The sequence below is a fragment of the Lonchura striata genome, chromosome 3 (assembly GCF_046129695.1).
Source record: "Lonchura striata isolate bLonStr1 chromosome 3, bLonStr1.mat, whole genome shotgun sequence".
Taxonomy (NCBI): domain Eukaryota; kingdom Metazoa; phylum Chordata; class Aves; order Passeriformes; family Estrildidae; genus Lonchura; species Lonchura striata.
Window position 1 is genome coordinate 24,349,205 of NC_134605.1, and position 24,355 is coordinate 24,373,559.

The following is a 24,355-nucleotide window of genomic DNA, read 5'->3' on the forward strand; positions in this document are numbered from 1 at the left end:
AAGATCACCCTTGATAAGAACACTTTTTATGTCTTTGTTGCTGTGGTTGCGGGCACAAGAGTGACACTGAGTCTTCTTTGTAAATCTGCTCTGGATTGGTTTAATTGTACTCAGAACCATCCAGCTCCTCCCAGGAGATTCAGTCCTCTGCTCAATGCTCCATTCTTCTGCCATCCCAGCAATCTCCAGACTTCCAAGCTAACTTCCCAAAACAGACATCTAGGGGCCTGTTCCAGCCACCTGCTGGATGGCCAAGGAGCTGTCCTCATCCCTGCAGCATCCATTGGCTTTGACTCCCACAGTGGAGTTTCCAGATGGCTGCTGGGATAAAAACGCCACAAGTATTTTCTGTTGGTTCTCCTGGCTGCCTTGGAGGGGACAAAATGAATTGGTTCAGCTTTGACTGATGTAAGATGCTGTCCAAAAACACTCTAGAAAATAGGTATTTTATGACTTTATTTGGAGAAATTGTTTGTGGGGAATTCAGAAGCCAAAATAACTGTTTTACTTACGTAAGGTACTTGATAAAACAGCTTTGCACAACAGTCTTGAAAAATGGGCAATGGCTTGTACACTAAAACATTTGAATTATTTGATGCAGTTAACTTCTCCAGTTAATCTTTACTGCAGCTAACTAAAGGGAGAAAGTCCCAGCTGGGTCATCTTTCCCCAGCAGAGGTTTTCATGTGCTGACAGGAGACTGTTGGTGTTTTTTTCTCTGATCCTGCAGAAGGACACAGGTCCAGATTGGAATGCTGTGCAGAAGTCTCCCTTTCTAGCAAGTCACAGCCATCAGGACAAGCATGTGGTTTTTCTCCTAAGTATTTTTGGCTTTTGCAAGTAGTGCTTTCTAAGCCACAAGTTGTGTCTCTGTTCAAAATACCCTCTGTGGGGTTTTTCCTCTGGAATTTGTGATTGATCTTTTGAACCACAGTGAAATGTTTCCTTTGCAGAGCCTGGATCAGCTGAGCTCTAAGTGTGACCCCATTCTCTGTTTGTAGCTCCTGCCAAAGGAGCGAGGGAGAAGCAGGAGATGAGGGAGGGGATGTTCACATGACCCTGGCTCTGTTGGTTTTTTGACATGGATTGTGGCAGTGAGGTTTGCATGGTTGCTCGGGCAAGCTCTTTGCTGTTCAGGCAAGATTCCTTGGCTCCAGGGTTAAAGGTCAGACAGCTGATGTCTCATTAAGCAGCCAGGGAAAATCTCACCCAGAGAAATTTCATTAAAATGAGGAGCCAATTACTTGGAGGGAAGCTGTGTGTGGTGGTGTCAGATGTGTTGAGGAGACCTGGCATTAAATATCACGTTTTCCTTAGTTTTGTTTCCCTTGTGCTGATACTGGCACTTTCCACCTCACTCCAGCTCAGCAGCTAGCCAGCATGGGAAGTGATGGATCCTGCTGGAGGCTCCAGTTCCAGTTGGACTCCTGAGCTCTGTGGAACTTCCTAAGGTGTGTTGGCTGGATTGCAGTAGGAATTCAGTTGTCCAAGAGGGGTTTCAGGGTGTGAGTGACAGATGTGGGAGATCCATAAAGGGTGGCACCTGAGAAACTTCAGGGGAGGGAAGAGCAACTTCTAGCTTGAGTGGCAAATAACGGCAATTAAAGTAAATCACTGATATCTTGTGAATGTGGGAGAGAAACATCTAAGTGGAAAAATAAATATCAAGGTGGGAAGAGTTTTGAAGAATACAGACATTATAGAACAGGGAGAGGGGAACAGTGGGGCCACACTGTTGTTGCCTCCAGAAATTTTTGCAGCTTCCCAACATAAAAACCTTTTGAGTTCATTGAAGTTGAGTTCAGCTGCACATATTAGAATGTCCAGCTATCATGCAGCACTTCCTGTCTCATGCTCCAGGATAAATACCTGTTTTTAGTACAGATGATGCAAACTTTAAATAAATGCAAGCAGACGTGTCCCCAGTTTTTTGCTGCAAGTGCAGTGAAATGCCAAGGTTAAAGCAGTTTGCATTTGAATTGTTTCTGACACTGATACGTGACAAATGCCTCGTGGTGTAATTGTGTGTAAATTGATATTAATGTGCAGTCTGCAGCTGAAAAAATGAATATATACACATGATATACTCTTAATTGCCCTGTCAAACAATTACTATAAACCTGTTTAAAACTCTGCATATTTTTTAAAATTTAAAATAAGGAGAAATCAAGAAATGTTAACCAAGTCTGTTACACTTGGGATGAGGATTGTGTCTTCGATAAGATGACTTTGTTTCCAGATGATGAATGTATGTGACTCTTTAATATTTTTGGAATAAAGAGAGCCCTCTGAGTTGTGGAGATGGAATTATCTGAAAAGCGGGAGCTGTTTGCCCAACAATGTCTGGCAGGTGGGTCTCTGCAACTGGCCTTGGTAACCAGGATTTTAATGGAAATAACTGTATCTCACCTGTGTTAGGTGTTACCCTAAATGTGCAGGCTGGGACCTGCTTTTAGAAATCATCCAAATCAAGACTTTGCGTTTTGGGCATGAGCAAACTCTTTCTGCTTTCAGTTGCCTGGATATTTTGGATGATAGAGGGGAATGTACATTCCTGTTACTGGAGGAATCGATATATTGCTTACTAATTTTCTTCCTTTTTACCATATTTTATTCTGTTATGTTTTAGGTTGGCCTTGACCACATGAACTAAAAGATGGTGCTGAAGTCCAATATGACACAAGAAGATGGTGTATTTATTTTTTTTGGGAGGGAGAAATGTAGACAAGTTGACTCCTGATGAGGTCCCATATTAATGATTTACAGGCAAAACTCCAGAGTTGAAAAGTGTGGGAGTAAACTAACCCAGTGAGATCTGCAGACATGTCTGGCAAGCCAGTGTGCATTGCAGATTTTGAGGAGTATGCTAAAAACTTTCTGCCCAAATATGTGTATGATTATTACCGATCTGGGGCGGATGACCAGGAAACCCTAGCTGATAATGTCGCAGCGTTTTCCAGGTAGGAGGATGATTGAAGGCTGTGGTGGGAGGCAGGGGGTGTAAGTTCTGTTTTATTGGTAGATGTGGTGCAATTTTAGATTTTTCTCTGTGAACAAAGCTCAATTTTTCTGCAATGTCTTTCTATTTTAGCAAAAATACTCTCAACTGATTTTCAGGACAACTTTCTCCCCTTTCACTCCTCCACCTAACAAATTCTGTCAAAAAGCAGTCCATAAAATCCATTAGCACCTTTTTACTTTTGCCTGCATTTGGGTTCTTTTGTTAACAGAAATTCTCTCCAGAGTCTTTCAGCTCCAGTATTTAATCATCCAATGAAACTGTAATTTGTACATTTTAGGTTATAGTGCCAGCAAGGGGTTCTTGGGGTGGGGTTGTACTTTTTAGGTCCTTAGTCAGTTTTGCATTTTCCTTAGTTCTCCTAAACTGAATTAGTTCTGTGGCCTTCCCAGATGAGAGCTGCAGGAAGGATTTGCATTTCCCAACTCTGGGGTGAGCTGGGAAAGCCAGGGTTCAGTCCTGGGTGGCCCAGCTGTGCTCAGGGGTTTCCAGCAGGAGGTCAGCCCTTCACCAGGAGATACTGTAAATGCTGGGAACTGCTATAAACCAGTTTTGACTTTGATCCCCTGAACTGTTGTCAAAACCTGGGCTCAGGTCTTCCATAGCTCAGGACAAGGTCAGCACAAAGTCAGTGGGCACTTGCTGTGGCATTTGGTGGAAGTGTCACAACTGGCATTGGATCAGTTGGTTTCCCTCCTCCCAAATGTCCCTGAGCAGGGCAGAGGGAAGGAGGCAGCTGGAGACTGCTGCCCTCAGCCCAGCTGAACCCAGTCAAGCTGCTCAAACAGCTGCTGACATCTCCTTCCTGCTGGGGCTGTGTTGGTGCAGATGTTTAACCCCCTGCATTTGTCTTTGCAAAGGCTTTGTCTTTAGTTCCTCTAACAAACCAAACCATTATTGTCTTGGTTTATTTTGATTGTCCTTCTCCCTCCCCGCTTTGCTTCTCTGCAGTCCTACTCAGTGCTCCAGTTGCTTTCCCATAGGCTATGGGCCATTCAGCTGGAAACCTGATGCAAGTTGAGGGTTCTAGAAGGCTCTGTGATAATTCATTTAGCTGGATCTCAAAGGTCAGAACCTTCATTTTAAGTATACATGTAGAAATGTCAAGAGAAGACAACTCACCTCCAGTGCTTATTCCAGACCTCTTAGCTCCATGCAGAAGCTGCCATCACAGAAGTTCCCCTGCTCAAACACAAGCTAAAAGATTGCCCTGAGTAGTGAATAGGAGCAGGAGGGGATGGAGTAGCACTCACCTGATTTTTATTGTGCCTTTTTTAATGCTTCCAGATGTTCTGATGCTACTTGGCCTCATAAAAGCAAAATGAGACATTAAGGAAAGGACACTCCAAGGAAGCACTTGCAGACAATAAACTGCAGGAGCAGTGAATGTTTGACTTGTAACTGCTGAGGCTGATCATGATGAGGTGGGATCTAAAGCTGCCAGGGAGAGGCTAACAAAGAGCTGGGCATGTCCCATGCTGTGCTGGCATCAGCGGAACTCGGTGTTGGTGGGAGATAAGGGCAGCTCTGCTCTGAAGCTGTTTCTGCCACAGGGATGGATTCCTCTGATAAGAGACCTCCTTACATCAGGCTGGTTGCCTGTGGGCTTCAGGCTTACCTCATCTTTCCTGAATCTTCTATCAGGATTTCAATAAAACCTTCCAGTTTTAGGTGTTTGAAACTGGTGTTTGCAGACGGCCTGGGACTGAAGGAGATGTTCATTAGCAATGCCTGACACGTTAAAAGAAATGAATGACATTTGGTGTGGCTGAAAATACCTCAGTGCTGAGTCCCTGCTCCTCAGCATAGTGGGGATGAAGGGGCTGGGAGGTGTTTCTTTTCTCCCTCCCCTTGTATTTATCTGAAATAAAACAAGATCCCATTTTCTCAGCATGTGGAATGCTGCCATAAACAGTCGTTAGGCCATGTTTGCAATGGCTTCCTGGGAATACATCTCTAAAAGGCAGAACCTGCTTCAAAGACTTTGTAATATTTTGTTTTATAAGACCTGTTTGACACAAGGGACTTTGAAAAACCTTTATTTTTCCCTTGGATGCTGTTGGGAGAAGCATGGCCCAGCTGTTACAGATGGGGCAGTGCTGCTCTGACCCTCACACAGTCCTGATGTTCTGCCTATTCCTGACTACAGCTTGTGAGTAAATATAAAGTCAGATGGACTTTACACCCCAAGGCACAAAGATCACCGAGTCAGTTCATTTTGTGAAAGATAGGAGTATGTTCAGCTTTGTTTCCTATTGATTTTCCATGTCAGAAGCTTAGTTGCAGAATTCAGTCTAATTTAGAAAGTTTGCAGTTTATTAAATATTTATATTTAAGTCTAAAGGGAAAAGGAAGCACAAAACTGAACCAGAAGCAGGAATGGTTAGCTGATACCTTTATGGTGCAGGATTATTCAAGTGAGGTGTGAGGTTAGAAAACCAGTGCTGGGTTTATTTGCGAGGGGTTTTTTTTTTTTTTGCAAACATATTGTTTCATTTCTGGAGAAATAAATAGATTATCTTATTAAGGACTAATATTACTCTTGTTATAGATAAAAATTGACGCAGCCAAATTAAAAATAAAAGTAACAATTTTATTATAGCAATCAAATTCTATCTGAGCCAACCACAAAGAAAAAGACAGTGCCGAGCCCGGGATCGGTGCTGGGTGGGTCACAGGTTTGACCACTCCAGCAGAGGGTCTCCTACGCCACACACCACCCTCTTGGTACAAGCAGTTTTTATAGGGGTTATTTTTCTTGAGGCCGGGATTTGGTGATCAGCCTTTTCTTTCCATTCAAAGTCCCACATATTCATAAAGTCTCTTTTTTCTGTGTTGAGCTGAACAATCTGGTGTCCAGGAAGCGATGGGTCCTCCTGATGCAGTTACAGGGAATACGGTATTCAGATGTATCACCCTGGAGGGTTCTAGTGATTCCAATCTTGGGTCTTGCCAGGATGATCATTGCTTGGAAGCTCCTGGATCACTTTGAGAAACGACGCATCTCCGGACGGGCTACATGTATTAACTTGTAAATGAGGTTTTATCGGGGACCAGTCTCTACATATGTGAGACAACCTCCAGTGCCGACTTGTGCATTTTCTTAATAATATCAAATATGACATATCACTCTACAGGTGTGAATTATCTTTATTGCATATAACACTATTATTAAAAATAACCCTAATGGGTGGTTGTGCTACTGGATCCTGCAGTATCTTTGGAATGCATCATGCAATTTTTGTAGCAGCACAATTGATACTCATTGGATTATAAAACTATTGTCTTGGCCTTTTGACCTTGAGGTGCTTTGTGTAATCAGATACCAGAGAACAAACTGCCTCCACAAGGACAGTGTTTGAGATGAGTTTAACACCAGGTACAGCAACTCTCCCTCAGCTCTTCTGGGACTGAGGGAAGAACCAGCACTCAGATGATGACATCAGTGTGTTCCTGCTGAGGCCAGAAAAGTATTTTTTATTCATAGTTCTCAAATGGCCCTGGCAGAAGTGAGGCATTAAGGCCAGAAAGGGTGATTTGGGATGGCAGAGCATATGTCATTCCCTGTGGTGTCTGCATGCCTTCTCCTTGGGTTTGCTCTGCATCCTGGAATGCTGAGTGCCCTCCCAGCCCCGTCTGGAGCTGAAATCCCCTCTCGAGTTGTCACAGAAATGAGGGGCCTGAATGGAGAAGAGATTTTTGTGACAAGGTAGGGATGCCTTTAGTTCGATGGCATTCAGGAAATCAGTCTGGAGTCTCCCCTCTGGGCATACCAGGGAAGGGGGCATGTGGAGCAGGCTCCTGCTAATTGGCCCTGCCACAGAGTTCCCGGAGGCCTTAGGAGAAGCTGCCTTGTTCTGTTGTGTGCAAGGAACAGCAGCTGCTGCTTCAGCAGTGCAAATGTAGGCTTTCTGCAAACATGGTGTTACCTTATAGCAATTAAAGGCATTAAAATGGACACAGAAGTAATTTAAACACTGGTTAGAAAAGCAAGGCTTATGGTGGGACTGAGTCAGACAAGTCCGGGAAGTTCAGGGGGAGAAAAGGAAAGGAATGCTTAGAATAATAATTTAGTTGTGTTGCTGTGGTGTCTTTCACCTCAGATTCCCACTGCACTGTGAAAAGAGTGTGGATGGCAAGACATGCTGGAAGGGAAGATAATTTTTCCCAAGGAAAAGCAGCTGATGCCTAACCTGGCATAGCACCAGCCCCTGCCCCTTCTGAAGGGAAGTGGGGTTGTAGAAGACAGAAGGGCAGCAAACAGGATTTGGTTTAGGATGGAGGCTTGGCCGGAGCAATGTGTATTTTCCCAAATGTGCTTCTTGACCTGCAGCATGAGGGGATTTGGGACAACTCAGGAGAGGAACAAGAGAAGTTGCTTGAAAATACGGTGCAGTTTGAAAATATCAATGTTTTTCCTGGCTGAAAGCATCCCATGCTTCCTTCTTACGCCACTGCAAGGTAATATACAATCAGAAATTTTTTTGAGCATGGAGAAAAAAGGAAAAAACCCAAAAGATTAATCCCCCTTCTTTCCCTTTAATCCTTCCTTCAAAATAGCTTTTAGCTGAAGCTGCCTAAATTGGGAGTGCTCGATGCCTTCCCCACTGCGGCACCTCCTGCTTCCAGCTGGGAAGAAGGATGCATTCACTCTCAGTTGCTGATTGCAGCACATGAGCGTGGACTTGGCTGTAAAATGATGTGGGTGATGAGATGATGAATTTAAAAAAAAAAAAAAAAAATCCAAGTTTTTTCCAAAATATGCAGGAAATGTTTCACTGAAGGACTTGGAGGATGCAGGTGCTGTGTGCAGCCAAATGAATGTGTGCCCTGGTGATGGAGAAATGCTACCGCTGAGGTTTCCTTGCTGCTGTGAAGGGCACTTCCCTGTCCAGACAACACCTGGTTTAAAGTGTCTGTCAAAATCAGAGTTGGAAACAACCAAGTTTCCAAAGCAAGAGCAGGTTTTATTAAAGGATGATGATACTCAGCTACTGAACCTGCTTGGTGTTTTTGTGGGAGCACTCAGTTCTGGGTCAGCAGCACCCATCCAACTGGATGTTTATTGACAGGATGTGACCTGATCAGGGATCTCTGCTCGGGACTGCATCATTTTTCTTGCATGCACTGCTGGGAGAATTTTGGCTCTTCCTGTTTCTCTTCCCAGCCAAAAGCACCACAGGGATGGTGTACCTCAGGACTGACCCTCACAGGCCGTCTGTGAGATGGCAGTGGCAGGTACCTATTTGAGAAACCAGGAGCCCAGTGGAAGAGGGAGATGCTTCACATCCTTTATGCTCTTGGGTCTGACTGTATAAATGAGCAAGGTTACAAATGGTTTTTTGTTTTCTTTCTTTGCTGGGAAAAGATACTTCAGGGCAGAGTGGAAGCCTTTGGAATGAGGATTAGGGAAAAAAGAGGGAGAAAGAAGTAATGTTTTCTTTGTCCCACTCTCAGCCCATCCTCCCCTGAAAAATAACAAACTATTGCAATGGAATGAAAACAAGTGTGAGGAGATGTTCCTGCCGTGTGTGTCTTGGCACTGAGTAGCACAGCTGACTTCTACAACCACACATCTCCTTCCAAGTATCATAACTGTCCTCCCTGGGGAGCACTGCCTGGAGAGCTGGCACAGCCCCAAGCTCCAGGCCTTCAGAAATGTGGGTCTCATCCTGGCTCTGCCCCAGGCTTTTTGGGAAAATGTCTCTTGATCTTCCTATAAAACAGATTTTGTCTTCCCCCCCCTGAATTTTCATTTTAATACACAAGCTCAAGCTCACCCTTACTCCCTGTCACAGGGTAGCAGTGGCTGTGCTTTTCTCTCTCTGCTGGTAATTGTAATATTATCAGTCTCAAGCATTCTGGTGCAGAGCAGTTGCTCAAGTTCAGCAGTATTATACCATACATTTTAAATTCTTTTCTGTAATTACAGCTCAGGAGCTGTGGAAACCCTTTTGGAGGGAGAGAGGCCTCTGTGAGAGAGTGGTGCTTGCAGGGAGCTTTGGCCTGGCTGAGCTCACAAGAGGCAGCCCCAGGTGTTGCACCTCCTCTTGTGGCTTCTAGTGGTGGCAGTGCTGTGACAACACCTGGATGATGGGGACAAGTCCCATGGCACAGGTATCCCCAGGAATGCAACTTTCCTCATAAAACTTTGAATGTTATGGTGTCTAGTTGATCCTGTAATAGGGATTGTGGTCTTCTGATGCTGTTCTGTGTGTAGGAGGAAAAAAAAGGTAAATTTTTGTGTGTGCAGATGTGGTGTCCAGCCTGGCTGCAGTAAACTGTATTTTCAGGTTAAGTGTGGTTTAGTTTGCTCTGGTTTGGAAAAGGGAGCTCCAAGCCTGCAGGCCAGGCTTGTGTTACCAATAATCTCGTGTCTGTTGGTTCCCTAGTCCGTAGAAGGGATAACTGAGGGTGGCTGATGACTTTCCCCATTTGCACATAGCATCTGGCATCCAGTTCTGTCCCAAGGCTTTCAGGGGGCTGAGACTCACCACGAACCTCATTGTGTTACTGCTCCTCTCTTTCCTTTCTAACAATACCAGTCAAAAGTGTTCAAGGGGTCTTTGCTTCTTTCACCCTCACTGCTCTTTGGTCCCTCCAGGTTTTGTGCCCTGCAGGGGTTTTGCTGCAGCTCTGGATGGCGCAGTGGGATTCTGCTCCAGCCCCACGGACAGCAGAAAAACCTGCTCCTGCCCAGTGGGAGCTGTGAATTCCTGCCATGCTGCAGCCGTTTGAAATTCAGTGTATCTGTGTGTGTGCCAGGTGGAAGCTGTACCCGCGGGTGCTCAGGGACGTGTCAGTGATGGACCTGTCCACCTCTGTCCTGGGCCAGAGGGTCACCGTGCCCGTGTGTGTGGCTGCCACGGCGATGCAGCGCATGGCTCACCCCCACGGAGAGACGGCGACCGCCCGAGGTGAGCGCTGCCGCGGCATGGGGAGGGACAGGGCGGGGCAGTGCCCTGCCTGGGCATCCCGCCTGGGCTCCTCGCTCCTGAGAGGGTTTGAGCTGCTGCTCGGGGTAACCGGGTTGCTTCTTGCGTTTGTTTTTTACCGTTTCACTCGTTTGAGTGTGGTTTCCCTCTTCATAAAACTGGGCGGGGGAAAGGAAGGATGCAAGGGGGGAATAATTTGTCACATAGATGTTTTCAATTTCATATCTACTTATCTATACATTCTATGTACTTGTAAACATTGTCACAACAACATTTTGCCTATTAGAGATTTGACTCTAGAAATTAATCTAACTTCTAGAGGCCTTTGTTTGCCTGTGAAAAACCCTTGCTTGGAAGAGAGCTTTTTGAGAGCATCCCAGGGAGGCAGTGAGATAAGGGCCCCTCTGGGCTAGAAGCTGCACAAAATTGTTGCCAGCACAGAGGCTGCAGCTCAAAAGGATATTAACCAGAATTCAGATGGGGAGCTGTCACCTACTCCTTTGACTCCAGCTGTAGAATGGCACCAAATCTGAGGAAGAAGTGTGGACTGTGCATTTCAGTGCTCCTGTGCTGAAAGGAAGAGAGTACAACACCTAAGTAGGTGATATGTAAAAAAGAAATAATCCTGTGCATGGTTGGGTTATTAATCTGACAGCGTTTCCATGCCCACTGCAGCAGATGCTGGTGTGAAGCGAGTCTAATTCTCAGCCCTGCAGTGGGAGCTGCTCTCAGTTCTCATCGCTGTGATGTGCACGGGGGTGGGCTACAGCACAGCTCCACCATTATCTTTGAGAAACACACCTCTCCAATTCCACAGCATGTTTGGGGCCGCGCTTTTCCCCTTCCCAAGAGCTTTATTCGGAAGCCGAAGCCGTTTTCTCTTTTTTGCAAGTGCCAGCGCACTCCACGCGATGGCACTCCAGCACCTCGGATCGGTTTGGGAAGGCCGCCCTAGCGCTGTCCCATCCTTTGGCAGCTCCCGCGGATCACTTCTGGGCCAGGTTGTGCAGGGAGGAAACTCTGAAACATTAAGTGCAAACATATTAATGCCATGGTGAGAGCGAGATTTGAAACACAAAATTTGGGATGTTTCTTAGCAAAAAATTCCCACTGATGCTGCAGCCCAGCCACATTTTAAGGCATAAATTCACAATGGCATGCAAAGTTGAGTCGTACAATAAGGCTGGGTACCACATTTTCAAACTTTAGCACGTGTTTTTTGCATTCAGTGTTCCTGGGTTTTCAAGCTGGGGCAGCTTGGTGTACTGGCACCAGTTGGAATGTGAGGTCCAGAAAACTTACCATTGGAGCTGGTGAAGTTTTAATTGCTTTCAAAGGGGGGCAGTATTAAAATCACATCCATTGCATTGGCATTTGGGTGAGGAAAAAATGGCTTTGGTTTTATGCTGTTAGAGATGGAGTGGGGCACTCAGTGCCAAGATTTTGGTTTGACCTTAAAAGATGATAGGAATTAGCTGTAAAGTACACATTTGGTTTAAGGGTTTTCTTAAACTTAGGACACTCAGGATCAGGGTGTTTGCCACATCCAACTTCTCTTCTGTTCCAGAGGTAGCATAGAGTTTAAGTGAGCAAACTTGGTTGGTTGCTTGCTTTATTTCAGCTTCAGCTGCACCAGTTTGCACAAGCCAAGGAGGTCTGACCCATAGTTCTATGGCTTCTGCAAAGCCTGGCATGCTCCATAAGCTTGGCTTTTCATGGCTCAGGTGTGCAGGAAGTGCTGTTTGGGGTGGTGCCTCTGCTGTGGTCATGATCCTTGAGAAGCACAGTGTGGCCTGAGTCCTGCCCCTTCCCAGCCAGTGCCCTGGCTCATGTTGGAGCAGAGCAGCTCCCACAGGAGGCCCCTGTGTACCATGAGCCTGCCTGGCTGGCCTTGAACCCCAAGGGATAATCCTGGTTCACACCATGCTGCCCTGTAGGGCAGGGTGATGAAGAGAGCAATGACAGCTCCTTCCCTGAACTTCTGGTGTTTGAGGACAATGCTTGAGGAATTTCCTGGAGTGACAGTGTCTTGCATGGAGCTGCTCTGCTCTCCTGGCAGGTTTGTCCACGTGCTGTAGGGTAAATGTCCCCTCTGGGGACAAGGGCATGTCATGGTGTCCCTTAGAGCTCCCTGCCCTCACAATTTCTTGCTCTGGGGCTTCTCAGGGTTTTGGGGGCTGCTGCTTCCTGAGGGATGCTCTGCCGCAGCAACCAAGCTGATGGAGAGGAGTGTGCACCTTCCCAGAACAGGGCAGGGTCCATCAGCTCACCTGAAACACTCCTTCATGGGCAGTTCTTTTGCATGAGTAAAGAATCTTTTCTAGGAAAAACATCCAATTGTCATTTCAAGAGTTGCTGATGACAGGCCAGCTAACACAATGTAAGTTATTCCAAAGGTTAGGTGACCCCACTCTGAGCAGAATAAATTGCAGTCATGGTCAAACCTTACACAGCCTCAAATCAAGGTGTTGGATTTACATGCACTCCTGACAGCTAGACTTTAAAATAATAGAAAAATTTTAAAGAAGTCTATGCAGGCTGTAATAAAGTTGCTCCTCAGTTTTCTCTGACATTTGTCTGGAAGTAGCAGGAGTCCTTCCTTACAGAGAAAGTTCTCTTGTCCTTGAAACAATTTCATGCACCTTGGCAGTTGTCCCAGTTTTTCTAGGTCTTCCTTCAAGTATATTCACTGGCATTTTAGTTGTAGCTCATCTGTGTATGTGGCAATTTTCCAAAGAATGGATTTTCGGTTCAGTAGAGACTGAAAAATTGGGAGGAAAATTGTTTTGGATTAACGGAAATGTTTCATTTGATCCAAAACATAATGTTTTATTTCATTTTCCTACTGGCTAATGGTTTTAGCTATAGTTCTGTTTTGAAACAAAAGTGTCAGCTCAGGAGAAAACATTTCCATTTTGAAAAGATCACCACATGACATTTTGACTTAGGTGTTTTTTTCTCATCCTTCCCACTCCAATTTCAACGTCTTTGACTAAAAATATTTGCCAAATTTGATGAATAATCTTAGCCACTAAAGAGCAAAAGTTTGCTCTCTAAACAGTTTTCAATAGAATCCTTCTGATTCTATGGGATCTTTTTTCTGGCTTGTCCATCAGCAGATTCACTGTTCCTCCATGCCAAAGCATTCATTTGCCACCCTGACTTCATGCTGTGCTTGCAAACTAACGTGATCCCCATGTCAACAGGACCCACCTCAAGTACACTGACTCAAAATTTTATGCACCATCCAGCTGCTCAGCAAGAAATAGAAGTTTTTTGCAACCTTAATTGATTATGAACAGATCTGTAGCATTATTTTATTGAGATTTGTGTTTATATTTCTGCTTATTCCATATTGCACTTAATGAGTAGTTGAAATTCCTATGTTTTCACCTCACAGCAGCATTGCAGTACCTGGCTTCTCCATGAATGGCTGAAAATCAGGCTGAGAACCTGACTGTGTTCTTGGCCAGGTCTTTTGAGAACTGTCACTGACAGTTGCTCAGGGCTGAAGTTTTTGTGTTTGCCCTCTGTAGCCACACTCAAACCCCTCTCCAGGATGCTGCTGATGTACGAAGGGTTTCACCATCACCTGTGACTTGACTGCACTGTTTGCTTTGCCAAATGCAGCACAGGAGTATTGACTGGAAAGCTGTTTTACTCCCCCTGTTTTAGCCAAGTTTCTAGCAGCTCTGTCATTCTCACTAGAGAGGGAGCAACACCTTTGTTCCTTTGGCTCTTAACAGGCTGCTACTGTGCTTTTTCTCTCTGTGAAGCTGAGCACTGAAATTTGGGGTTCTTCTGCCCATCAGACATGGTTGTGACTGGGAAGGATGAATTTGTCCATTTATTACATTTTGTATTCAGCCACAGTGAAAGCAGCAGGACTTTACACCTACCTCTTACCTATGTGGCGATCAAAAGATGAGGTTAATTTTGAGATACAAAAATTAATGTCAATCCACAGTCATGGAGAAGACAATATTCACATGGGACAGCGTGGCCTGGCCTGACCTGACCTGGATTTCCCCTGGAGAGCAGCGTGGCTGGGGGACTAAGTGCTGCAAGTGTTCCCAAGCAGCCTGGCACGTCAGGCAGGTCCCAGATCTATTTTGGTCACATGTCCCTTTCCCTCCAGCCTTCTTATACAGCTGACAGAACGCGTTGTGTCAATGGGAGGATGGCAGGCACCGCTCGCACGCAGGGTTTGTTAAGGGCTGAGGGAGGAGAGGCTGACAGGGATCTCTCAGCCAAGTGTTGTTTGTCAAGAGAGCAATGTGGAGTTCTTTAAACAATTCTGTTTCTTGGGAGATGCAACTCCAAGAACACAGCTGCTGCTCCTGAGAAATACCACTGTGCCAAAAGGACATCATGTTGATCTCAAAGAATGTCCTCTGGCCCTTAGCTTGGGGACAGTGGATTCACTGGATTCAGGGAAAAATGCCTGCAGTGGGGCAGTTTGACTGCTGAGCTTTGGAGATGCCTCTAAAAGGGAAATGATGGGAATTTGCCCGGCTAGAGGAAAAAAGCAGTTCCCATTCCCATACAAGGTAACTCTAACAAAATCTGCAAGCTTGAACTGGGCTCTTCTCCAGTGCCCTCCCTGAAGTATTCTTCCTCTGAGCTGCCCACAGAGACAAATTCCAAACCCTTCCCAAACCACGTAAGGAAGTGATGCCCCACCAGATGGGGGGAGGATGCTCTGAGGCTTCAGGATGAAAAAAAGGCTAAAAAAGGTCACTGCTCTGTTCCCACTGGAGCTTCCTCCTATGTGTTGCTATGTAAAATACTTCAGCTGAGTTCCCCAAGAGTGAATGGCTTCAAACTGCCAGAGGGCAGGTTTGGATTAGGGATGAAGAAGAGGTTCTTTACCTTTCTGTGATTCCAGCTCCCTGTATGTGGTTACTGCTGTGCTCTCTGCACTATCACAGAGCCCAGTAGGAGCCTGGGTGTACAAGGGTGAATATGTCCTTTGGTCAATGCTCAGGATTAAAAGAAGGCCTGGAAAAAAAAAACAAAACATAAAAAACAAGCAACTAAAAGCAATCATGCAGTAGCATGAGGAAAGGCTGGTTTACAAAAACCTCTCATGCTTAAACTCTGGCAAATGTCACATATTGCAGCAAGAGCATCCTGTGGGAATATGGCTGTAGTAGGACTGATTTGAAATAATAAATAATTTGCAGCACCCCAAAAGTGAAGTGTAAAATATGGTTGTTAGAGGAAATTAATTACTTCTGTTTTCTTCAACTGCAGCTAAATGTGTGAGACATTGGAGTGTATTTTTAGAGAAACCTAATTTGAAGTAGAAAAAAGCCCAACCAAACCTGGCAGCACTTCAGGCCTCTGTATCTCATGATTTTAGAAGTCTAGAAAATTGTCAAAATTGTTAAAATTATCAAGATCAAGCACAGATCAACCAAAACTGGAACTGGGAATTTTTGAAACTTTGAAAACTTTTGTCTGTGAACTTTGGATTTGCCTGAGAGATCTAAACTGTGTGTGTTCAGCTGGTGCTTCAGCAGAGAGCTGTGAACTTTACAGAAGAGATTAGGGGAATTTTGTGAGCATGCTTGCATGAAAATGCCATAACCCCGTTTGGGATGGCTGCATATTCATTGAACCAAACTGCTTAAACCTAATCCTAAATAAGATAAAAACACTTTTTCTTTGTTGCTACATGTGCAGCTAAGTTGAAAGGATATGGTGATATCCCATGATTTATATAATCTCTTTGCCAAAAACATTTTACTGTGCAGTTTCTAACTAAATTTTTGCTTTTTCAATAGAGGTAGACTTGGGAATAAAAGGAAAAAATGGAAATAAATGAACACATAAAGGCAGATTGAACCATAACATTAGCATTTCTCCCTTACCTGATGTGAGAGTTTTGCAGTTCCTGGGTTTGCAACATCCCCAGTGTAGAGGGAACTATGTCCAGTAATTTAATGGAGAGGAACGAGATGGTTACAAACTAGAGAGGTTTGGGTGATTGCTGCTGTATTTCCAGTGAGGGAAAACTGGCTGGTGGCCCTGGGAGGGTGTAACCAATTTGTTTGAATAAGCTGTTCATAAGTTTCCACTCCAAGAGGCTTGTAATCCTTATTTAATAAAATGTTGTCATAAAGACCACTTTTAATTCCTCCATGGGCTGGGGATGACGTCTTGAAACAGAGGTCCATTTACATTAAAAATATGCATACTGTGGTAGACCAAGAAAAACAAGGCTTTCTATAATATTTCTGAGTTTTACAGCATGTTTTTCCTTTATTTTACAATTAGTGACAGATTACTCCAAAAAGAATAAGTGATAGATTCATGAAAACATATCTGTATGAGGTTAGCTGGTGCAGAGGGTGATTTTTGGGAGGCATGTGGCAACATCCAAAATGCTGGAAGCCTTAAATGCATTTATTTGAATGCTCCTGTTTAGAGAATCTCCCTTTGTGTTCCTCCAGCCTGCCAGGCCATGGGGACAGGGATGATGCTGAGCTCCTGGGCCACGTCCTCCATTGAGGAGGTGGCAGAGGCAGCCCCGGCCGGCCTTCACTGGCTGCAGCTCTACGTGTACAAGGACCGGCAGGTGACGGCGTCGCTGGTGAGGCGCGCCGAGAGAGCCGGCTACCAAGGGATCTTCGTCACCGTGGACACCCCATACCTTGGCCGGCGCCTTGCCGATGTGCGCAACAAGTTCCAGCTGCCCCCGCACCTCAGGTACCTCTGCTGCCTGCCGTGGGACCAGGCCAGTGCTGCAGCCACCATGGGCTGCTGCAGAAGTTTGTCCTGGGGAAGAGCTCTGTGTGTGTCTGCTTGGGCTGGGATCTGCTTTGGGTCAAAACAAAGCTTTCCTGGATCTTTGCACGCTATAAAAGACGCAGTGTGAGGCTGCAGGCTGCTGAAGTGACACGGGGCATTTCTTTATGCAGATGGAAATGTTGGCTATCTTCAAACAGGGCAGAGCCTGGAGTGACTTGCACTGATGTCGAACTGGGATCCAGCAGCAGAATTGGCTGGGCTCTGGAAGGGATCTAGACTTAGTGGGCTGAAACTCCCTTCCAAAAGATGTTATGGTTCCTTCTGTGTTGTCCTATGACACCGCTCTGGGTCCAGGGCCATGTTGCTACTGACTGCAGAGCCCCTTTTCGAGCAACTTAAACTCTTCTTGTACTACAATACAGAAACATGTGGGTATAAGTCTTACTAAATTCTCCATGAGGGCAATTTTTACCCCACAGTGTGTTTTGGGACTCGTTCTGTGTCTCAGAATTTGTGTCATCATGATTTACTTCAGCATTAAATCTAGTTCCTCCCTACTGCAAGGCCGATGAGGAATTCAATTTTAACAGAGTTAAACCAGAATTTTAACTTTGCAATGGTGCTCAAGAGTGCTAATTTGCCTGGCCTTTTGTAAGTACAAGCTGATAAACTGTAGAGACTTCCCTGATAAACATATGCTGAAGTGCTGGCACAGTTCTAGCAGCCAAGGACTGGCTGGAAGAATATTTACTTGCTGGGATATCCAGGACTTGAAGCTAAAAATCTTGCAAGGTTCTTGCATGTAGGTCTTGGTAACAACCACAGTCTATCATGGCACATGTTAGAATTATTTAGAGCATGAAAATGAACACAAAAATGGAGAGACAGAGGAAAAAAAAAGAAAGCTTAATGTATTTTGAAGCAGATAAACTTTGAGGTGAGTTCCAGGTGAAAGCTAGTTTTGAATATTATCAATTAAACTGAATTGTTCTTCCTATGTCTCCAAAGACTGTTGTGTTATACTATACACACATAGTATGTAACATGTACTTAGCAAGTCACATCCAAAGGTTTTTCTTAATTTCCATACTATTCAAAAGGAAGATAAGCCATGGGGTTCTGCAGTAAATCTGATTCTCTAACTCACTGGCAAAAACTCCTCCAGAGCTTGGGGTGCTGGCTCTCCTCTGTGCACTTGTACTTGCAGCTAAGAGATGGAAGTTGACAGAGCAACCTGAACTCCACCCTGATTTCTCAGTTAAAGTACAGTTTTAGGAGGAAAGCAAAAAGCCCTAATGCAACTAACATGAAAATGTACCACACTGGTATGTGTGTGCCCTATGTTGTAATTGTGCTAGAGATCTGTGTTTGACACATTATCAGTATACACTGACCTTTTACTCTGAAAGATAAAATTAAGCAATTATGAAAATAGCTTAATTTTTAGGGACAATAGAATTTTAATGCCTGGGGTTGAGTTCTTGAATGAGTCCAACAACCCAAAGACATTTGAGGAAAGAGGGAGAGCGTTTCTGAAGCATTTTGACCCCCCCTGCCCAAATATAACAAGGTTTCAAGTGAACAGGATGAAATCAGGAGAAATGGGAGTAATCCTTAAACGTTCCAATTAATCACTGCAGATTCCCAAGTGCTGCTCGGGCAGCGCTTTGTTGCAGAGGCCACGGTGAAATTCTCCTAGTGTGGGGCTCTGCTCATTTATGTGATAACTTTTTCTTGGCTTCGGGTTTTCAACAAAGTTTCAAAGCAACAACAAGGTGCCATTGTGCTCTGAAATGTATGTAAGGCAACATTCATCCAAGTGTTGATCTGCATTTTGCAGGCCAAGAAAAACAACAGTTATTTATATAATCTTATCCATGGTTCTGTTTTTCTCTGGGCACCCCACCCTCCACAAACTTAACAGCTGAAAAGCTGGATCTTGCTGAGAGCCTGCTCCTTTCTCCTTTGCTTCTGGGCCTGGAACTGAACAGAAAAGCCATGTGAAATGCTGCTTGTTGCAGGCATGAAATCAGCAGTGAAATCAGTCAGGTTCCATGCAAAAACACTCATGCACTTCCCAAAATGTGAAATGTGAGTATTAAATAGCCCAGTATGGAACAGGACACAGTTTCAGAAGAGCAGGGCAATTGGGACATGGGTGTGCTAGCACCTGTGAGATTTTGTTGCTGAAAAACCCAAGTAACAGCAATGTTTGCAAGAAAATGTGCAAAAGGGATACAAGGTATAGAGGCTGGGTTCTTGGCCTTATTGGATAGACGAAAATTCTGAATTCTTTGCAAAGTTTTGTGGACATCCATCTGTTTCACAGTGCTTAAGAAAACTATTTCCTCCCTGATCCTCTATTCCTCTCATAGCTGAATTCCCTGGGTTTTTAAAGCAAAACCCAACCCTATTTATTTTGCTATAGAAGTCAGACTATTACCTTGGGCCAGAGAAACTTGTCCCAGATTTATCACAAAACCATCACAGAAAGATAGGCTTGGGTTGAAAGGGACATTAAAGATCCAGTGCTTATGTTGATTATCAAATGCTTTGTCAGCCAAAGATTTTGGCTCACTGAGGAGTGGGATCTGATGTGCTGGAACTGGCTGTTTTTGCTCCTGTACTGCACTGCAGCAAAGCTTTAACTCGGGCATATTGAATGCTGGCATTTGGGACCCGTTGTGACTACAGCGAATCCTCCTCAGACTATTCTTCTGTGTCTTTTGTCACTTCAGGTTAAAAAATTTCTCGAGCAGTGAGCTGGCATTTTCCTCGGGGAAGGACTTTGGAGAGAACAGTGGGCTGGCTGTGTACGTCGCTGAGGCCATCGATGCCACTGTCAACTGGGAGGACATCAAGTGGCTGAGGGGGCTGACCTCGCTGCCCATTGTGCTGAAAGGGATCCTCAGGGGTGTGTAGCCCTGCTGCTTCCTGGGGGAAGGCAAAGGGAGGGCTGTCACTTCCTCCTGCACTACCAGGAACCCATCAGTGAAGGTGTTTGTAGAAGCAGCTGCTTAAAGAAGTGCCTGGTGTTGTCACCAACACCACCATTAATATGATCATGCCAGTAATTTTGCAGTGGACAGGATCATTCAGCGAAAGAATTTCTTACTGATGAGTTCTGGAACACAATAGAGAAAATAAGGGCTAGCAACCAAGGTGGCTGCTGATCCAAAGGGATAAAATGTTCTGCATCAATATTTCAAGCTACTTTTCTGGTCTTATTACTTAAAGATAAAACCTTTGTGTTCAGGTGAGACTTTGGAAGGCTGAAGCCCTAAGGTGGCTTTGCATGAGCTGATGATGGTTTACCTAGTGATTCCCTGATTGTGGTGTCTACAAGGTCCCACTTATGGCAGGACACATCCTGTTTGGGTTTCTTCCTAGCTGATGATGCCAAAGAAGCTGTAAAGATTGGGGTAAATGGGATCCTGGTGTCGAATCATGGAGCACGACAGCTTGATGGTGTCCCTGCTACTGTGAGTACTGATGTCAATATGCTCCACTAATCTCTAATTTTCTCTGCCTTTTGGCTTCTTTTGCTTTCTCTGAAAATGTGGAAGGTGGTGGAAAAACCTGAAATGCCTTAATGTTCTATGCCTTAATCCATGAGTAATACCCTCTCTCCACTTCTCTATGTATGTCACATCATACTCTGAGTTAGACACAGGCTTTCCTTGGTAAATCAAATTGGAAAATCTTTCAGATTTTTTTTTCCACTCTCCTCTTTCACATCTTCTTTCTCATTCTTTTTTTAAAAACCCTCATTGCCATTTTGCACCACTCTGAAGGTTGTATTAGGGTTATTTTTCCTCTTTTAATATTCTTTTGAGGCTTCTGAAAATTGCAGTTAAGGAACAGCTAAAGGCAGAATGAAACTCAATTTTTCTCCTTTCAAGTATTTTCACCTTTGGAAAGGGGAGAGAGTGGTTAAATTACAGTTTTTCCTTTTTCCTTTTCCTTGTCGTGCTACCCCATGACTTTTCCAAAGGTAAAAAGGATGTGAGAGTTTCTCTATTGGCAAAAAAGAAAGAAGGAAAATGAAAAAGTATGTGCTCAGGATGAAGGAAAAACCCCAAAATTCCAGTCATCACTCATCTTGCTTCATTTGGTGTGGGAAAGCTGCACAAATAAAAAGAGAATGAAAGGGAGGGGAATCAAAGCTCAATTGTGCCTCTCTGAGTATTTCCAATATGTTCTTGATGAAAAACCTCCTGTTTTCCATGATGGTTCCCTGAAGGGAGAGGGGAACAGATACTCTTGTCACCTCCTGGGAATGTATTCCCCAATTTCAATGAGGGCACTTGAGACTCTTGGGCAAGCCTGTGTGTGAGGTAATCCAACAGGAACAATGTATAAGGTTGTTAAAAAACATCATTTTGATGAACCCGTGAGAGCTCAAGAAATACAAATTAATTTTTGACAGCTGCAGCAGAAGAGAAATTTGCAAACTTCTTGTTAGGGGTTACTCCTTTGCCACACCACAGAGCAGAGGAGAACTGTTAAAGCTAATGTGTTCCCTGGATTTACAGTACAAAGAACACTACTTCACAATGGCTGTTTTTATAAAGTATCTGTATCAGATCATGTTAAATGGTTCTGATTTAGAAACATAATAATTTGCTTCAGTTTCGTGGGGTTTCAGATCATGAGCTGAACCCAAGCTGGTCAATATTTCTAGTGTCTAGTTACGCATTGAAGAAATCTATGTTTTAATTATGGTTTGCATCATGCTTTAGTTATTAGAGCACTTTAATGTTGGTACAGTTTGTCAGGATGTAGAAAGTGGTCTCTGGATATGGAAATAGATCCAAAATATGTCTGGCAAGAGAGCAAAACCAAAGGGAGGGGGAAAATCACTGCAAATGCCAAACTTCAAGAAAATTTTAATTGAAATCTAAAAACAAGCTGCACTTTCAAGTTTCCCCCCCCCCATCTTCTAGTCATTTTTATCCATTAGAAAGGAAATTAATTACATCCGTATTTGAAAGATGTGGATTTGTGTGTCTTTTGTCTTACTTCCACATACTGTTTCCAGTCTCCTTAATACTTGGCTTCTGGTGGTGTTTCCTGATTTTCATGAATAGGAACTATTTAGGTGGCCTTGTAGGAAAATTTGCCCTGTAATTAATGCTCCAGGCTTGAATTCAGGAGGCTCATCCTTTCACTGGGACCTCTTGCATGGCAAGAGGAATTACTTAATTCCCTGGTTACACACTTGTAACTTGAGACCAGAAAAAGTACTTTCCCCCTTTACTTGTATCACTGGTGTAGGAGATAAGTTGAGAAAGGGGATGAGCAGAGCTCAGTGAAAGCAAACTACATGTTCATGAAAAGAAATTACTTCCGACCTTGCTCAAATCTTAGAGGAAATTTATATTTTTCTTATATTAGTAAGTTTTTCTCTATAGTCATTCTTGCAATTAGATGCATTTTCAAAAAGGAAAATGCATTAATTAAAAATTCTCAGCCTACTTTAATTTTTTCAGGCATGTGTTTCTCTCACTCCTTGTCTATAGGTCCAGTGCCTGCCTCTGGGCTTCTGAGCTTACCCTCAGGATAAATGAATGGGAAATTTAAACAGGGAGCAAAGACGATTATTTAAAAAGTGAGCTGATCCAGTTTCATCCCCTAACTAGTGAAGACTGGAAGTTTGGGAGGTAACACCACCAAAAGGCCTCCTTAGTGCTGTTGTTTCATATATTCTGGATAATAATCAGATACTGGCTTGTGTCAGATATGTGTCAGATGGCCATTTTGTGAGACCCTGCTGATTCTCATTCTGTTTATGTGACTCTCCAAAGAAATCTGACCTTTGTATGTACCTTCTACCCTGCAAAGTCACTGCTGGTTCTCAATACAAAGCTGTGTTATTTGGGTATATATTTAGGAATGCAACTGCTCATTAAGTTGCTGTAAAGCTTGGATCCTATGTGTAAGAATTGGTTCAAAAAATAAATAGGGTTTCAGGAGCAGCCAAGCTGTGTTCCTGGTTTCTCTCTCTTAGATTGATGTCTTGCCTGAAATCGTGGAGGCTGTGGAGGGGAAGGTGGAGGTGTTCCTGGATGGTGGTGTAAGAAAAGGCACAGACGTTCTCAAGGCACTGGCTCTTGGTGCCAAAGCTGTTTTCATTGGGAGACCTGTCCTCTGGGGACTGGCTTATCAAGTAAGTGAGGGAAAGCTCAAATGCATGATTTTAGATCCCTAGAGTCACTGTTTAGCCCTATAAATGCACATACCTGTGTGTCTGTGTGCACAGAGGAACATGTGTGTGTGATGCATCTGTGTGCATCCAGATCATCTGACTTGCTGTTTGCTAAAATTTGCTATGACCAACCCTCAGGATTTATGTTTGTACAGAAAACCTTTCCTGGCACACGTATGCATGTCTATGCCTACACACATAAACATACACATAATAGTTCACATTGTCTCCTAATCTCCCAGGGTGAAGAAGGAGCAAAAGAAGTTCTCCAGATGCTGAAGGAAGAGTTTCGCCTGGCAATGGCACTGACAGGTGGGACATCGACATTTCCTCTCCATAATCAAGTTTTCTCAGAGCTTTCATTTGCCCCAGGCAAGATGCTATAGCAACTCGTATGAGGGGAATGTTTGCAATCTAAACAAGTTAGTTTGTGGAGAAATGGGAAAAAGACTTGTTATCCCTGATTTATAAATGGGGAATTGAGTAGATTAGGTGAAAACATTATGTTGGGGATTTTTTTTTTGCAAGGAGAGCAATAAATCCATAGAAAAGTAGTGGCAAATCTTTGGTCACTAAGGGGTGGATATCATCTGACAGAATGGAGATTTTTATGAGGCAGTAAAAGAAAAGGTTTAGAGTCGGTTGGAAAATCAGGGGCTTGAACTGATCTGCAACTTCTCCTCCAGGATGCTGGAGAGTAGAAGAAATTGGCAGGACACTGATCCGAAGACATCAAGTATTGTTTTCCAAGATTTAGGTCTGAAGACTCTTGCCTTGTGTGTTGCCTGTTGTGCTTCCAGACAAAATTCAACTGCATTCCCTCTGTGGGCCTCCTCCTGCAATCCTGACTGAGGGAACGCTCCGCTCTGTAAGAAATCACTTGTTGAAGAAAGAACTCAAAGCAAATTTTACAGGTGTTTCCAAATCTCTTGGGCTCTTAAGGAAAGCTGCTACACTGGGAGGTGTGATTAGAGATGGGCCTTTATACAAGACCAGCATAAAAATGTCAAGGTGTTTTGCAACAAATGCTGATAATTAATTTCCATGCCTGGGAGTAATTTAGCTATTGAAGTGAAACTATAAACAGAAATGCTGAAATTTAAAATGCAAAAGATGCCTCTTGCTCACTGTTTAGAGAAACTAGACTGTAGATTGTAGAGATTAAATCTTGCTTTCTTATGAACAAAGTGTCCTTTCCCTAGTGACTTTATAAGCATCTGGGCTTGTGGCACGTAGGCTGTAGGAGCCCAGAGGACTTTTCATTGTAAGAAACCAAAAAGCAAAGAAAAATTGGGGAAACTTGGGGAAATTCAGCTGTTTAAGTGGCACAAGCCCTCTGCAATCAGACAGCTGTTATGTACGTGCGTTGGATATATGTCACATCCTTGGCTGCAAATCCCCGTAGCCCAAACTGTGCCAGCTGCCTCCACCTGGAGC

At 44.0% G+C, this 24,355-nt stretch overlaps 1 protein-coding gene across 1 annotated transcript; it reads left to right on the forward strand.

Annotated features, from left to right (window-relative positions):
* Positions 1-2,791: 2,791 nt before the first annotated feature.
* Positions 2,792-24,105, forward strand: HAO1 (hydroxyacid oxidase 1). Its single transcript, XM_021540296.3, has 8 exons — positions 2,792-2,960; positions 9,785-9,936; positions 16,413-16,668; positions 19,449-19,624; positions 20,101-20,192; positions 22,721-22,879; positions 23,161-23,230; positions 23,605-24,105. The coding sequence occupies exons 1-8, from the start codon at positions 2,824-2,826 to the stop codon at positions 23,673-23,675; spliced, it is 1,113 nt and encodes a 370-aa protein (XP_021395971.1). The 5' UTR covers positions 2,792-2,823; the 3' UTR covers positions 23,676-24,105.
* Positions 24,106-24,355: the final 250 nt, after the last annotated feature.

What these genes read in the sequence shown, in the direction of transcription:
- HAO1 (XM_021540296.3), top strand. Translation starts at nt 2,824, where the DNA reads ATGTCTGGCAAGCCAGTGTGCATTGCAGATTTTGAGGAGTATGCTAAA. An exon ending in TTGATGGTGTCCCTGCTACT is followed by an intron (nt 20,193 to 22,720) that starts GTGAGTACTGAT and finishes TCTCTCTCTTAG; the next exon opens with ATTGATGTCTTGCCTGAAAT. An exon ending in CCTGGCAATGGCACTGACAG is followed by an intron (nt 23,231 to 23,604) that starts GTGGGACATCGA and finishes CTTCTCCTCCAG; the next exon opens with GATGCTGGAGAGTAGAAGAA.